The 14,527-nt window shown below is 32.5% G+C and overlaps 1 protein-coding gene across 1 annotated transcript; it reads right to left on the reverse strand.

Annotated features, from left to right (window-relative positions):
* Window positions 1-6,011: 6,011 nt before the first annotated feature.
* Window positions 6,012-7,806, reverse strand: LOC142541101 (uncharacterized). The gene is made up of 3 exons (XM_075647667.1): window positions 6,761-7,806; window positions 6,183-6,262; window positions 6,012-6,109 (listed from the first exon to the last, which is right to left on the reverse strand). Exons 1-3 carry the CDS (start codon window positions 7,117-7,119, stop codon window positions 6,048-6,050), a joined length of 501 nt encoding a protein of 166 aa, XP_075503782.1. The 5' UTR covers window positions 7,120-7,806; the 3' UTR covers window positions 6,012-6,047.
* Between the last annotated feature and the right edge of the window lie 6,721 nt (window positions 7,807-14,527).

Here is a 14,527-nt window from a genome sequence, read left to right on the forward strand (position 1 = left end):
ATTTTATATTTTAAAATTATTTTAAAATAATCAGCAACCATTATTCTGTTTCCATATCAGTATATTTTCGATTTCGTCACGTAATCCATTTTTGTTATTAACAAGCTAACCGAATCTAATTTTCAAGACTGGTTGGAAAAATTGTTCTAAATTCGGAGAAAATGACATACACACTAATGTCAGTCCTGCTGAACTGACAAAGCATGCAAGATGGTAGGACCATAGTATGCAAGCTAAAGTGTGATGTGCTCGCTTTTATGTCAAATAAACAGTAGGGACAGTTTGAGGAAATGTTGAATGTTGCTGACATTCGAATAGACATGCAAGAGTTGCATGGTACATGAAACTCGTACAGTGATGCACAACATTTTAAAAGCTCATGACTACATGCATGCAAGATGGGGCTCTGGCCCATGAGCGTGGTATACATATGATTGGGCTTATTGAAAATGTGGTGGGCCTGGAATATGTGATTCCTAACGAGTTAATTGATGACATCAATTTGTTGTTTTTCTCTTCCTCATTTGACGGGGTTATGGTGAACTTCAATTTGAATAAGATAGATGATAGCCTTGAAGAGCTAGTCAATACGCTTATAACTTATGATATCACCATAAAACAAGGAATCGTTGTTTTTCTAATGGGCCTCTCGTCAGACGAAAATGGCCCACAAGGTAAGGGAAAGAAATGTTCTGCCCCTCATAAGAAAAACAATCCCAATAAGAGGCAAACTCTGAAAGACACTTAAAAGGCCTACAAAGCCCGATAAGTTAGAACATATTTATTTCACTGCAAGAAGTCCGGACATAAGAAATTATATGTGCCAGAAATGTTCTGGAAATGATAAGTGAATGTCCAAGTAAACATGACTTCAACAACAAACAAAATAAAGTTAGATGATCCAAATCCCACACAAATATGGCACGCTTGACTATGTCACATTTCCCAAAGAAGGATGCACAAACTAGTGGGAGAAGACATGTTTGAGTTGTCAGACATAAATTCTCTATTTACTTGTGAGTTCTGTCTAAAAGGAAAAATGACCAAGACTCCATTCGATGGAAACGTGGAACGTGCGCATGGTCTATTGGATTTGATCCACACAGACAATTTTGGCCCGCTAAGTGTTAGCACAGAATATGGGCATTCCTACTTCATTACCTTTACTGATGACCATTCGAGGTATGGGTACGTTTATGAAACACAAATCTGAAGCATTTGAAAAGTTCAAAGAATTCAGATCTGAAGTAGAAAATCAGCTAGAAAGAAGTATTAAGACACTTCAATCTGATCGAGGTGGAGAATACTTAAGTGCTGAATTTTGGATTATCTAAAAGGGAATGAGATTCTCTCACAGTGTACTCCACCAGCAACACCACAATTGAATGGTGTTTCTGAACGTCATGAGCGAACCTTGTTAGACATGTTTCGATCTATGATGGGATTCACTGAATTGCCTACATCGTTTTGGGGCTTTGCGCTTGAAACTGCGGCAATGTTGTTGAATAATGTCCATACTAAAGCAGTGGATAAAACACCATATGAGATATGGATGGGAAAAACTCTCAAATATTCTTACATGCGAATTTGGAGATGTCCTGCTTACGTGAAGCAGACAGTGGGAAACAAATTGGATAGTAGATCCACTTTATGCTAATTTGTAGGATATCCAAAGAATTATGTTGGATATTATTTCTATCATCTCAATGAAGCAAAATGTTTGTTTCAAGAAATGCCACCTTTTTGGAAAAGGAATTTCTATTAGATAGAAAATGCAAGATGATAGAACTTGAAGAAATTTAAGATACTCCCTCAACATATAGTAGTTGAACCTACTCCCCAACAACCAGTAGTTTAAGTACAAGCTCCTAAAAAATCTGATAGGGTTATTATACCACCTGCAAGATATACACTTCTTCATGAACAAGGTTATGATGAGCCTTGTGTTGGATGTGATCCAATGAACTTTAAAGAAGTAATATCTGATACTGATTCAACCAAATGACTTGAAGCCATGCAGTCAAAAATGGACTCTATTTATTCAAACCAAGTCTGGACATTGGTGGATCAACCTGAGGGAATCGTTCCCATAGGATACAAATGGATCTACAAAAGAAAGATTGGGGCGGATAGGAAGGTAGTGATCTTCAAAGCAAGACTGGTTGCAAAATGTTATACTCAAAGGCAAAGTTGACTATGAAGAAACTTTTTCACCAGTTGTTATGTTTAAGTTCATTAGAATACTACTAGCCATAGCATCATGGTATGACTATGAGATATGGCAAATGGATGTAAAGACTGCATTCCTCAATGGAGACATCAAAGAAGAAATTTATATGTCTCAACCTGAGGGATACACATCAGTAGGAAGTGAGCATAAGGTATGCAAACTTCAGAGATCAATATATGGTCTCAAGCAGGAGTCAAGGAGTTGGAACCTCAGATTTGATAGCACTATCAAAGAGTTTGGTTTTGCTAAGAATCCCGAGGAACCGTGTGTGTACAATAAAGCTAGTGGGAGTGCGGTGACATTCCTAGTACTTTATGTTGATGATATCCTGCTCATTGGGAATGATGTAGGATTACTGCAATCAACTAAAGTATGGTTGGCAAGTAAATTCTCCATGAAGGACATGGGTGAAGCATCCTATGTATTGGGAATACAAATCTATAGGGATAGATCAAAAAGGATGTTGGGACTCACCCAAGCCACCTATATCGATACCATTATAAAACGATTCTCTATGGAAGAGTCCAAGAGAGGATACTTACCAATGTGTCATGGTGTTACTCTATTTAAGGCAATGTGTCCCAAAACTGATGAAGAGATAGAGATGATGACACGAATTCCATATGCGTCAGCCATTGGTAGTATCATGTATGGTATGATATCGACACGTCCTGACATTGCTTATTCTTTGAGTGTTGCAAGCAGATATCAGGCGAACCCTGGTCCAATGCATTGGAAGGCCGTGAAAGACATTCTTAAGTACTTGAGAAAGACTAAGAATTTGTTCATGGTCTATGGGGGTGGAGAATTAAAATTGGAAGGCTACACTGATTCTAGCTTCCAATGTGACGTAGATGATTCGAAATCGACCTCTGGCTTTGTATTCATGCTTAATGGTGCGGCTGTCTCTTGAAAAAGTACCAAGCAAGACATCGTTGCGGATTCCACTACTGAAGCTGAATACATTGTTGCATCTGATGCAGCCAAAGAGATAGTTTGGATGAGGAATTTTGTCCAAGAGTTGGACGTTATTCCTAATGGAGTTGATCCAGTCCCGTTGTACTGGAACAACACTGGTGCCATTGCACGAGCAAAGGAACCAAGGTCTCATCAGCGATCCAAACATGTACTGAGGAAGTTCCACATCATACGGGAGATTGTGGGAAGATGAGACATATCAGTCGAAAGAGTCCCCTCTGCAGATAATGTTGCTGATCCACTTACGAAGCCCTTGCCAGGACCATTGTTTGAGAAGCATCGCGAAGCAATGGGATTAAAGTTTATGGGTAGTTGGCTCTAGAGCAAGTGGGAGATTGTTAGAGTAGATGTCCTGCAAGCCAACTGTTGGCTAGGGATTTTATTGACTCAGTTGTAATTAACAATCTTTATTTTAATATAATTCATTATTTCATGGTTCGTTATACTTTATCTGTATACAAATGCAAACAGCATAGGTAAAGTCCTTGATTATGCTTTAATACAAATGAATCGTAATTCGATGTTAAAACTCATTTGTAAACACTGCATATTCTAAATTCGTTCCTAGTCGATTCAGCCGCCTAAAACAGGGATAAAGGTCGCTTGAGCTCGAGACTAGCAGCTGTGATGTTGTGTACTGCGTTTCTTGGTAAGGGCATGGAGATGTCCAAACATGCAGATGGGTAGTCATATCAGGTGGCGAGGTTGGATACAGTTGCGACACATATAGGAACCAGTGCATTGTAGTCGGGGATTCACCGCTCACCTGCGGGTGTGGATATCCTATGTGATATGATGTAATAATAGTGCATGGAATCTCTGGCCAGAGTATGAGATGTATGTTGGAGAAAGAGTTCTCAAATAGTACACGCGATGCCACTATTAAAGTTATCACATAGTTATCGAATTATTATACAACCCTCGATGAACCAATGGTTGCAGATTCGATCGGGATATATGATATGAAGGGACCGTACTGTACGTTAATCATAATCGACTGGTTCTTGCAGGCACTATCAGTGATACCTAGGGGATCATGGGGCGATGCTACTAGACGCTCTTACCATGATCCGATTGGTGCAATCAGAAATGAGTTATGACATTCTTGATCAAGGTGTTGATGAAAAGAATGGGGCTAACTAGGGTAAGCTCGAATAAAGGATTATGTCCTGGATCACAAAGAGTTGTGAACCCACGGCTAGCTGTATCCCTGAACCATTGAGGGTCACACAAGTACTGGATTGTTTGTTCCCGTTGAGAGAATAAATTCAAGAAGTTGAATTTATATTATCTAGTAAATTCAAGGAGTTGAATTTATGATAATTAAATTTTGAGAGAATAAATTCAAGGTGTTGAATTTATAAAATTTGAGAATTTAATTTATTAAACTCAAATGTTGGGTTTATTAAATATTAAATTTTGGAGGTGATGAAAATTCAAGTAGTTGAATTTATAATGATTTAATTTATTAAACTCAAAAGTTGAGCTTATTGATTAATAAATTAAATATGATGAATAATATGTTTAATGGGCTTGTAAGAGTACAAGTCCAACATATTAAATAATTAAAGTTATTAATGGGCCTTGATTAATGGATTAAACTAGTGTGACTAGCCCAATTAATTAATCAAGCCAATTAATGTTAATTAAAGGGCCCAATTATTATACTATGATAATTAGGTCATGGGTTAATATAAATAAAAGTAGAGAAGAAAAACCCTAGCCACCACCTCATAGTGATTTTCGAAAATCACCTCACCTCTTCCCTCAAATATTTCGGCCACCTTGAATTATTTTTAGGGTTTGAGCCGTCTCTCGATATTTGATCTCCAACGTAAATCTCTTCCAATATTTCTAGTGCAATTTGGAAGAGGAACACACAATTCAGTCGCGGACATGATAGGAGGATTTCATCGAAGAAAGTTCGTAGGGAATCAACAAGAGCTAATCCGTTAATACCGGATCAGTTGGTGTCCAGTGATTTATTCACCAAAGGTATAACGATTCTAACATCCTATGTATGTTTTGTTAAAATCATACGAGCGTCCAAATAAAAACACATCTTGAATGTCAAGATCTAAAATTTTTAAAAAACTTCCGCTGCGTTTGGGCGTGTAGAAAACCAGATCCAACATCCTCAAACCAAAAAATTAAACAAACATACTGCGAAACTTAGTATATAAAGCTAGTGATAACTAACCAAAATCACATAAGATTTCATGTAAGTATACGGACGATCAAATACATTTCATCAATTGTAACGAATAATGAAAAATGGGAGCTTATTTCAAATGATCCAAAGTAATAGGAACAAAAACAGAGGAAAAATGAGATTCTAATAGTAAGCATCATTGAAGGGGAAAAACCAAAATTATGATCAACAAACACAAATTTTCATTTCTCATAGAGTGGACACTACAAATGATGAACTCGATAAATATAGAGCATCTGCCCAGTTCTATTTCCCAGTCTTCTGTCTGTTCCATCTAGATAGGTGAATGAAATACGTCCGTGGTAATGTGACACTGGATACTAGCTTTCACATCTTAGGCACAGAGGTTGCAGTATCAGTGCAAGTCGGGTTCTGGATACAATAATTGCTACTATGGCGGGCTCATGCTGGAGAATGCTATCTATACCTGTGGCCAGTATGATGAATGGAATAGGAAGGTAATATATGGAAGTATCACAGTAGAATCTGTGATTCTATCCATCCTTCTCATAAACCATTAAGCAGAGCAGTATCAAAGAATGACACAAAGGCAATGGTTGTTTTCCTCTTCGTTATCCGTGTCACCTGTTTCACTAATCCAAGAAATTGTGTTCCATGAGAAGGGATTCACCGCACGATTTTAACGCCAACATAATAGACTTGAAATTCTATGGGGTTCTTTCTCATGACTGTTAAAGAAAAGATTAAGCTGTCATTCATTTATTTCTCATGTTTTATGCGATCGAGACAAATATATACCACCTTTTATGAAGCTTATTGTAGTATCAATTAGCAGATTTTTCTCTGGAAGTTGTGTGGCAGCATCTAAGGGTCTTACACATCTACTTCAAGAAAGAAGATCAATTAACGTGTACAAATCTCAAATATCAACGCAAGTTCATGCTGTTCTTATTCAGGAAAAACAAGAAATCATAAAATAATCAAAATAAGATCCTTGGAAGAAACAACTTTAAAGAATATAAGATACCTATCTACAAACCAAATAATGAGTTCTAGTTAACCAGAAAGATTTATGACCGGAGAATCATGCGTAAATATGTCCAATAATTCTAGCCTCGATAGCTAGCAGAGGGGTTTTATGCATACAAGAAAATGAGTTTCTATTGACCTTTGGTTTCCATTTAAGAGTTGGAATGTTAAAAAGTTTTGTATGGATAAAAGGAACTACATTCCTAATGGTAACATAATTTTATTGCATGTGGACAGCCAAGACTTGACCCATAGAAGATGAAACTTCAAAATTCCCCCTAAATCATGCTTTATACCAAGAACTCAACAAGTAAGCTACTCAAACTCATCATAGTGAGAAGGTAAATCACCTTGATTCAAATTCCTTGATCTGAGCCAGTTCTTTACCAAAATTATCAATCCATTGTACTCTTTTCCTGACAATTTCTTCAGTAGATTTTGGCACAATAGCCGGTGGCTTTTTAATACAGCTCTTGCCCACAAAGTTAGCTTCCTTATTCCAATTTACACGCTCTTCTTTTCCTTCACCACATGACTTATTATCAAAACTATCAGAACCTGCAATCTCTGTTGGAACAGTATTGGGTGTACTGTTTTCCAATTTCAGTGGCTCGGAGCAATAAAGATGAGCAACAGAGGGTTTGCAGAAACAAATAAGTGGACAGTGAATCTTGCAAAACAAAACCCTCATCAAAATACTTTCCTTCATCAAAATCTCATGTTTTCGACCAACCAATGGTCAGTCGGCCCATTTCTTGTACAGCACCACCAAGCGAGGAAAAATACAAAATTTTGCTTCTTTCATATAGCAAAAAAGCACCGATCTTCAAGAAAAATTGTCCTTGACGATGACAATAAATCTTGAACACAGCATAACTTCCAAAAGGATATACTTTTTTAACCCTTTCAAGAAAGACAAAAGGGGGGGAAGAAATCCTTTTTTTGATGGTAAAAAGCAAGAAGGTTACCAGTAGGATTTAAAGAAACTTTCTTTCAACAAGCAAAAAGAACGAGAAAAGAAACCGAGACACAGCAGTTTAAAGATAGACAAACCATTAAATTAAGTAATACAATAGCCCAGAAAATTTCTCAGATTCTTGAGTTAAATCAATAAAGATTTAGAAAAAAGAAAGATAATTTATCTAAAGAAAGATTCATCAGTTTGTCAGGATATGATACTAACATTTCTTGGCCTCCCACTGGAACATTGCCTTCACCTGAGAGAGATTAGAAGAAGGAACAAAAAGAAGGGACAAGATTAGCTGAAGAGTCCACCTACACAAACAAATGATGCACCAATTTTGAAAGACACCCAACTGTCAAAAAAAATTTCATGATACTGCATGATAGCTTTTTACTGCTGCAGTGTATTCAATAACAGTATATGTAACTACCATAAATTCTTGTATTATCTTAATTAGTATTATATTATATTATTCTGTCAGCAGCCTTTTGAATCTTGGTCCTCTCATTCTTGGCAAATCTTTTAAAATACACGTTCAAAAGGAAAAATAGGAAATTTAAAAATATTATTGCCTAACTTTTAAAATCTTTCAAGTATATATTATATTCATAGAACTAACATTAATATTCATATGATTCAAAATATGATCACAAGCATTACTTGATCAATTTTTTATGACAAAAATTGATGTAAAATTAATTTCATTGTTTTTAAGAATTATACATTTTAACTAACTAGGAATGTTTACGATGCACGTGAAAATTAAAAATATAATCATGAGATTTAAATAATGTTTAAAATTGTTTGAATAACATATTGTTGATGAGTATTTATCAATCTAAATATATCAAAATACAATAAATAAAAAAATACAGAATGACAATAAATCATATATATTCACTCATTCATATGACACATTTCAATCCGCGTAATTATAACATAATGAGCTCTATCAAATTAGCAAATATATTTTTCATATAAATATCATTCCTAATGGAAAAATAATAAAATTAAAATTAAAATTAAAAGAATAATGAATTTTACTAAAACAAAAACCGCAATGTACTTAAATGAAGTACACATAGACAAACGATTGTTAAATAAATTCTCTTAATTAACTAAATTATCATAATAATGTTAAAATAAAACCACTAAATTTGTTATTAAGTTAAATATCAATTGTGTTTTTGTTAAATTTTTAACCCCTTGTGGATTTTGTTTACCTTTATTCGTTTGTTTTTAGAATACATATTATAGATAGTTAATTTTATATCAGAATTATTTGTAAATTAATATTGATAATTAATAATTTCAGATGAAATAAAATTTTAAAATAATATTACTCAAATATATGTATGTAGTTAAACACATATATAAATAAAATAATATCACATGTAAACATTTTAATCTCTAACAAATGTTAATAAATTATTAGTATAGTTCATATTTATTATAAGGATTATCTTGGTTAAAAAATTATAAAGATTATATCATAAATTTAATTCTAAATTAGAAAAGTAATTTCCATTTTTTAAAATTTCTCATTAATTTCTCCTTCTATGAATGAAGTTGAAATAAGCCAAATTCTACTACTAATAAAATATTGGAAAAATTTGCAAAAAAGCATATATAATCTACATACTCTCAATGTTAGTTTTTATTGGAAAAATATCATAAGAAAAATGACATTTGCGGACATCTTTTTAATGAAACTTTTATAAAATTGTAAGCTTGATATATATATTAAGACATTAATGAAATATCACAATTTAATAAATTAAAAATAAATAAAGTATCATATTAATGCATTTTGTAATATTTATCGTCAATTCAACCAAATAACGAAATAAGGTTATTCTCATTTTCAATCTCAATTCCTGAATATATATTTCTCGAATAATTTTCTTGGTTAAAAAATCTATAAGGATTATATCATAAATTTAATTCAAAAATAGAAAATAATTTTCATTCTTTTTAATTTCTCATTAATTTTTTTTCTATGAACAAAGTTGAAATAAATCAAACTAATAAAATTATACTGCAAATAAAATATTAAAAAATATGCAAAAAAAATATAAAATCTACATGCTCTTGATGTTCATTTTCATTGAAAAAGTACAATAAGAAAAATGACATTTACTGACATGTTTTTATTGACATTTTTAGAAAAGTATAAGTTCGAGATATAAATTGAAACAATAATTAAATATCATAATTTAAGAAATTAAAAATAAAATAAAATGTCATATTAATGTATTTCGTAATATTTATCGTCAATTTAACTAAATAATGAAATAAGGTTATTCTCATTTTCCAATCTCAATCGCTAAATATATTTTTTTCGAATAACTTACGAAAATATTTGAAATTTTTCATCAATTTTCTGACTTAATTTATTTAAGAAGAATTTCAAATTCACTCTTAATTAATTTAGTTAAATTAACATAATATTAATCGAGTTATACCTGATCACAAATCAAATGATCTCATCCGAAAACAAATCAAAATTTTATCTTATCCACACTTTACCCCAACTATTTCAGCATGACAAATTTTGAACATAGGTGGTAGTGACTTGAGTTGCAATAATAATAATCATTGTATGGTCCAAAAATACGATAACATAACCCAACTGCATGCAAATCTAAGAAAAATAGAAAATGACTAATTAAATGGTTTTAATGGCATGAATTAATTATGATGTGCATGATTACATGTTTAAAATATGATTTTCTGTTAGAATGTATAAAACTGTGTTTTAAAGGGTATTCGAGACACGATCGAGGAACGGAGACCGGGAACCATATAAGGAAAAATATTTTTATTAAATAATTATTTTAGTTGTTTAATGTGTTGTGTATTTAAAATGGAAGTTTCGAAAATGAGGTGTTTTTACACGACGAGTCGTATTTTTAAACAGTATTCGATTTTCGACGAAAATATGAACTTTTCGAGAACTCGGCTAATATTTTCACAACATTTCCTAAACAAAATATTTTAAATATTAATTAATGGGTCTATTATACTTGGTTAATGGGCCTAAGCTTGCACCATGTGTTTTAATTAAAATTAAAAGCCAAAACCCCTAACCTTAACACTCACAACTCACGACCCCTCACCGTCAAACACACTAGGACTCTTCCTAGCAGTAAGACACGGACACACGAGAAAAATTGAAGGGGAAGGTCACGGTTTTGAAGAAAAATCAGCATAGGGTCTTCTCGTCGTTGAAGTCCTCGCATCGCTAAGTTGTTTTTGTTCGTAATAAATGCAAAGACACACCTTAATCTTCCTTCAATCATCTTTCACACCATATTATGTATATTTAATTATGTTTCTATTAGGAATATGATGCACCACTTTTATTTTCGTTTTTTATGGCCATATATGCATAAAACTAGAGTTTTCTCTTTTTAAAACTCTTCCTAATGATGCACAAAGGGACTGTCATAGTAGAGAAACTTGAAGGGATGTTTTTTAAGGACCTTTAGGATCATGTTTTAAGGCTGGACAAAGAGGGCAACTAGGTTGAATGAAAATTGTGTTTTTATGTGGACTAGGGTTTCGGCTAGGGGACCTTGAGAACCACGACTTAGCTGCTGTTAGAGCGTGACCAGGAGGCCTAAGGGGGCTTTGTGATGGTCCTAGGGTGGCTGCACGATGGTTGGACCGAGGGCAAGGGTGATCGCGTGAGCTTGGGGCCACGCATGCCTTGTAGGGTGACAGGTTGAGAGTGTTGGCTTCTAAGGCCGCAAGGTTCTGTCCAGCAGCATGTTTTGGGTTTGTTCTAGGTCCTAGGAGGGTCAAATAAAATCTGGACATGTTGGCTAAGGAGCTGGAGTCGAGCCAAGCTAGGGATCGAACCAATTAGGGCTAGGGTTTTGTGCAGAAAATTTCATAAGGTTCCTAGGCTGGTCTATGGGTCTTTCTTGGCTTTATTTGGGTTTTATATGGTATAACTATGTGTTATTAAGCTATGATTCAAGTTTTGTAAAGTTTGGTTAAGTTTCGAGTCAATACGAGTCAAAACGGGATGTACGTCTAAGTTTAAAAACGAATTGGAAAATTAATTGAGAAGCGTAATTTTACGTTTAAAAAATAATTATGGGTGTATTTTAAGGTCATATGTTAAGTTTGGATGGATTGGGTTGTCATTTTAAGGCTTAAGGATAAATTGGTAAAGTTAGAGTTCGAGAGGCAAAACAGTCATTTTACATCTGAAAAATGTTAGACGTCTAGGCAATGCCTTGAATGCTATAATAAATATTAAAATGTGTATTTTAAATGTTTATGAAATTTTATGATGAAACGTTAATACTAAAAGACATGTTGCATGCTTCGTTTAAAAAAGAAAAATTATATATATGCATGGATTTTTATAAGTGATGGAAATATGAAAAGTTGAAGGAGATTAATTGATTATAACTAATACAATGATATGATGATATGTAAGACCAAGACTCAGTTGACGGGTGAGAGTGTCACTGATGTCCCCGCCGCCGGGTATCGTGATAATACGTAGATGGATCCATCGACCTACAGCTAATACGAAAGTCACAATTGAGGATCTGAATTCAATAAAAAAAGAAATGTATGCGTATATGATGAAAGTAAATATGATATGATATGTTGAAAGAAAAATGCTGAAGTTTATGTTCATGAAAAGTTATTTTAAATAAAAGTATTTTCACTTTTGCTTGTGAATATATATGTATTACATGTATTACTTGTTATCATGATTAAGATTTGTTGAGTCAATAGACTAGATGTGATCGATGCAGGTGAGATGATATTGATGGAGGACTTGATGATTGATCTAACTGGACTGAAGATGCACACAACCCGATGACCGTCGCTAGTTTTCTGTAAATAAAATTATGTTTAAGATTTTAGCTACTTTAAAGATTTACCGACTTATGATACTTTTGAAATATTTTTGGGAGGATGTTAGGGTTAAGTTTATTTTTGAAATAATCTTAGCTTAGGGTTGGTTGACGTTTATAATTTTATGTTTTAAATGTGTTCTTTTGGATTTTCAAATAATTAGTTGGTTGGTTTATTTTACATGGTGCGAAAGTACTTTAAAATATATTTATGTATATTTCGACCGAGAGTAGTAGGAAAAAAAATTAGTATATTTTAAATAAAAACTAGTGAACTTTTCAATAAAGTAATAATAATAATATATTATTTATTTGTAAGCATGATTTAGTTAATATGGTACATGAGTAATATTTCAATGATATTAAAAGTTTTGTAATTTAAAAATGAAGTTAAAAGTTCATAATATATATATATAAATATAAAATAGATAGAATGAATGAATAAGAAAACATTGGAAGATAGAAAAATAAATAATAAAAGTCAGAATTATCCAAGGGAAAAGAACTACTCAAAATTTTTCTGTATGCAAATATTATAAGTAAAATAGATATTTACGTTTTGTTAAATAGTCAGCTAATTTTTAGGATATTCAATTTATATTTAAATGTAGCTACAGAACCAAATATATAGGCGTTAAAATAAAACAAGACCTTAAAAAACTCAATGCACCAAACAAATTAACATAATAAAACTAAAATAAATATAGATTAATATATACTTCGGAAAAGGGGAACTCAAAGTGACTATAAAAATAAATCCTTGGAAACTAATATAATCTCATAATTTTGTGAAAAATGATAAGTATATTGTATAGATTTACCGAACCGTAAAAAAGATGAAGAAAAAAAGAAAACAAAACACGAACCATCGACAAATTAAACTAATTAAATCAAGAAAACCAATATAACATCAAATAATTAAGTAAAAAAACTCATAGAAAGAGGAAAATAGATAGTCACTAAAATAAAATGAAATCTTAAATTATCCAATGTATTGAACAAGTTAATGTAATAAAATAAAATAAATATAGATTAATATATAGTTTGGATTAGAGTAACTCAAACTAACCATCAAAATAAATCCTTAGAGATCGAGATGTAATATTCAAATTTTTTGAAAAGTGACAAATATGTTTTACTAATTAATTAATCAAAATCTGAAAAAACAAGAAGAAACCATGTAGATCAGCAATACGAGAAAAAGTAGGAATAAATTCAATGTATTCAATGAATATTAATGTCCATACTATCATTATTTATTTAAGATAAGTAAAAAAATTAAAAGATAACTCGAATAAGAAAGCTTACATATAAAGAAATTCACAGTTAGAAATTATACATATAAGTTAATAACTCATATAAGAAAGCTTACATATCGAGAAATTCACAATTAAAAGTGTATATATCATATTTATTCATTATATGAACAGATTTTATAATAACATTGACCGACTCACAAATTATCGAACAATCGTATTCAAAGTCGTCGGTCGAATCGGGCCAACTGAATGTATGCATATATATCTTTGGGATCAATGCCGCCACACAGGGATTAAAACAAGTGTACATTGTTTGATTAAGTCAATTGAAGGATAGGATAATTCAAATAAGTCGTCAATATGGTAAACATAGAATTAAAGCACGAATGCCAACGTCGTACAAGAGTTGTCTTTGATGTGGCATTACCAAGAAATGTAAGTTCTACCGACATGGATTGCGACATATTGATTGATTTACTTCCACCAGAAGGTGCATGGCAACATTTTTCACTTGATTTTGTTTACATGATCTTGGATTTTAGTCACACGATTATTTTTGGCCAACGAATTTTGTTCCACCTCACTCACCCAAAAGTTAAAACTCCGGTTTCAGTTTTTCCATGTTTAATTAAAGGAAAAATTACCTTAACGTGTTTATGCTTTTACAATTTTGAATCTTTAAGTAGTCGACTTTAGGTTTTAGTCCGCTGTTTTTGTTTTTTGTATGAGTAATTTTTATCTTTCGTTGATACAATGTTGACATGACACCGATGCAAAGCAGATCATGTGCTGACATCTATTCCCTTTGACAAAATAAAGACTAGTTCATGGACTTCACATTGAACGGCAATAACAAATTATATAATGATAAATCATGGAAAATTATCCTAGACTGAGATTTTATGCGGAAAATTAGTACATTTAACCGGAGCAGGACAGAAAAATTGGTTATAATATTAGAGAAAGGATTGATATTTGGTGAATCAAATCAAACATAAAAAAAATTAGATC

This window comes from Primulina tabacum, chromosome 3, assembly GCF_025594145.1.
Source record: "Primulina tabacum isolate GXHZ01 chromosome 3, ASM2559414v2, whole genome shotgun sequence".
Taxonomy (NCBI): domain Eukaryota; kingdom Viridiplantae; phylum Streptophyta; class Magnoliopsida; order Lamiales; family Gesneriaceae; genus Primulina; species Primulina tabacum.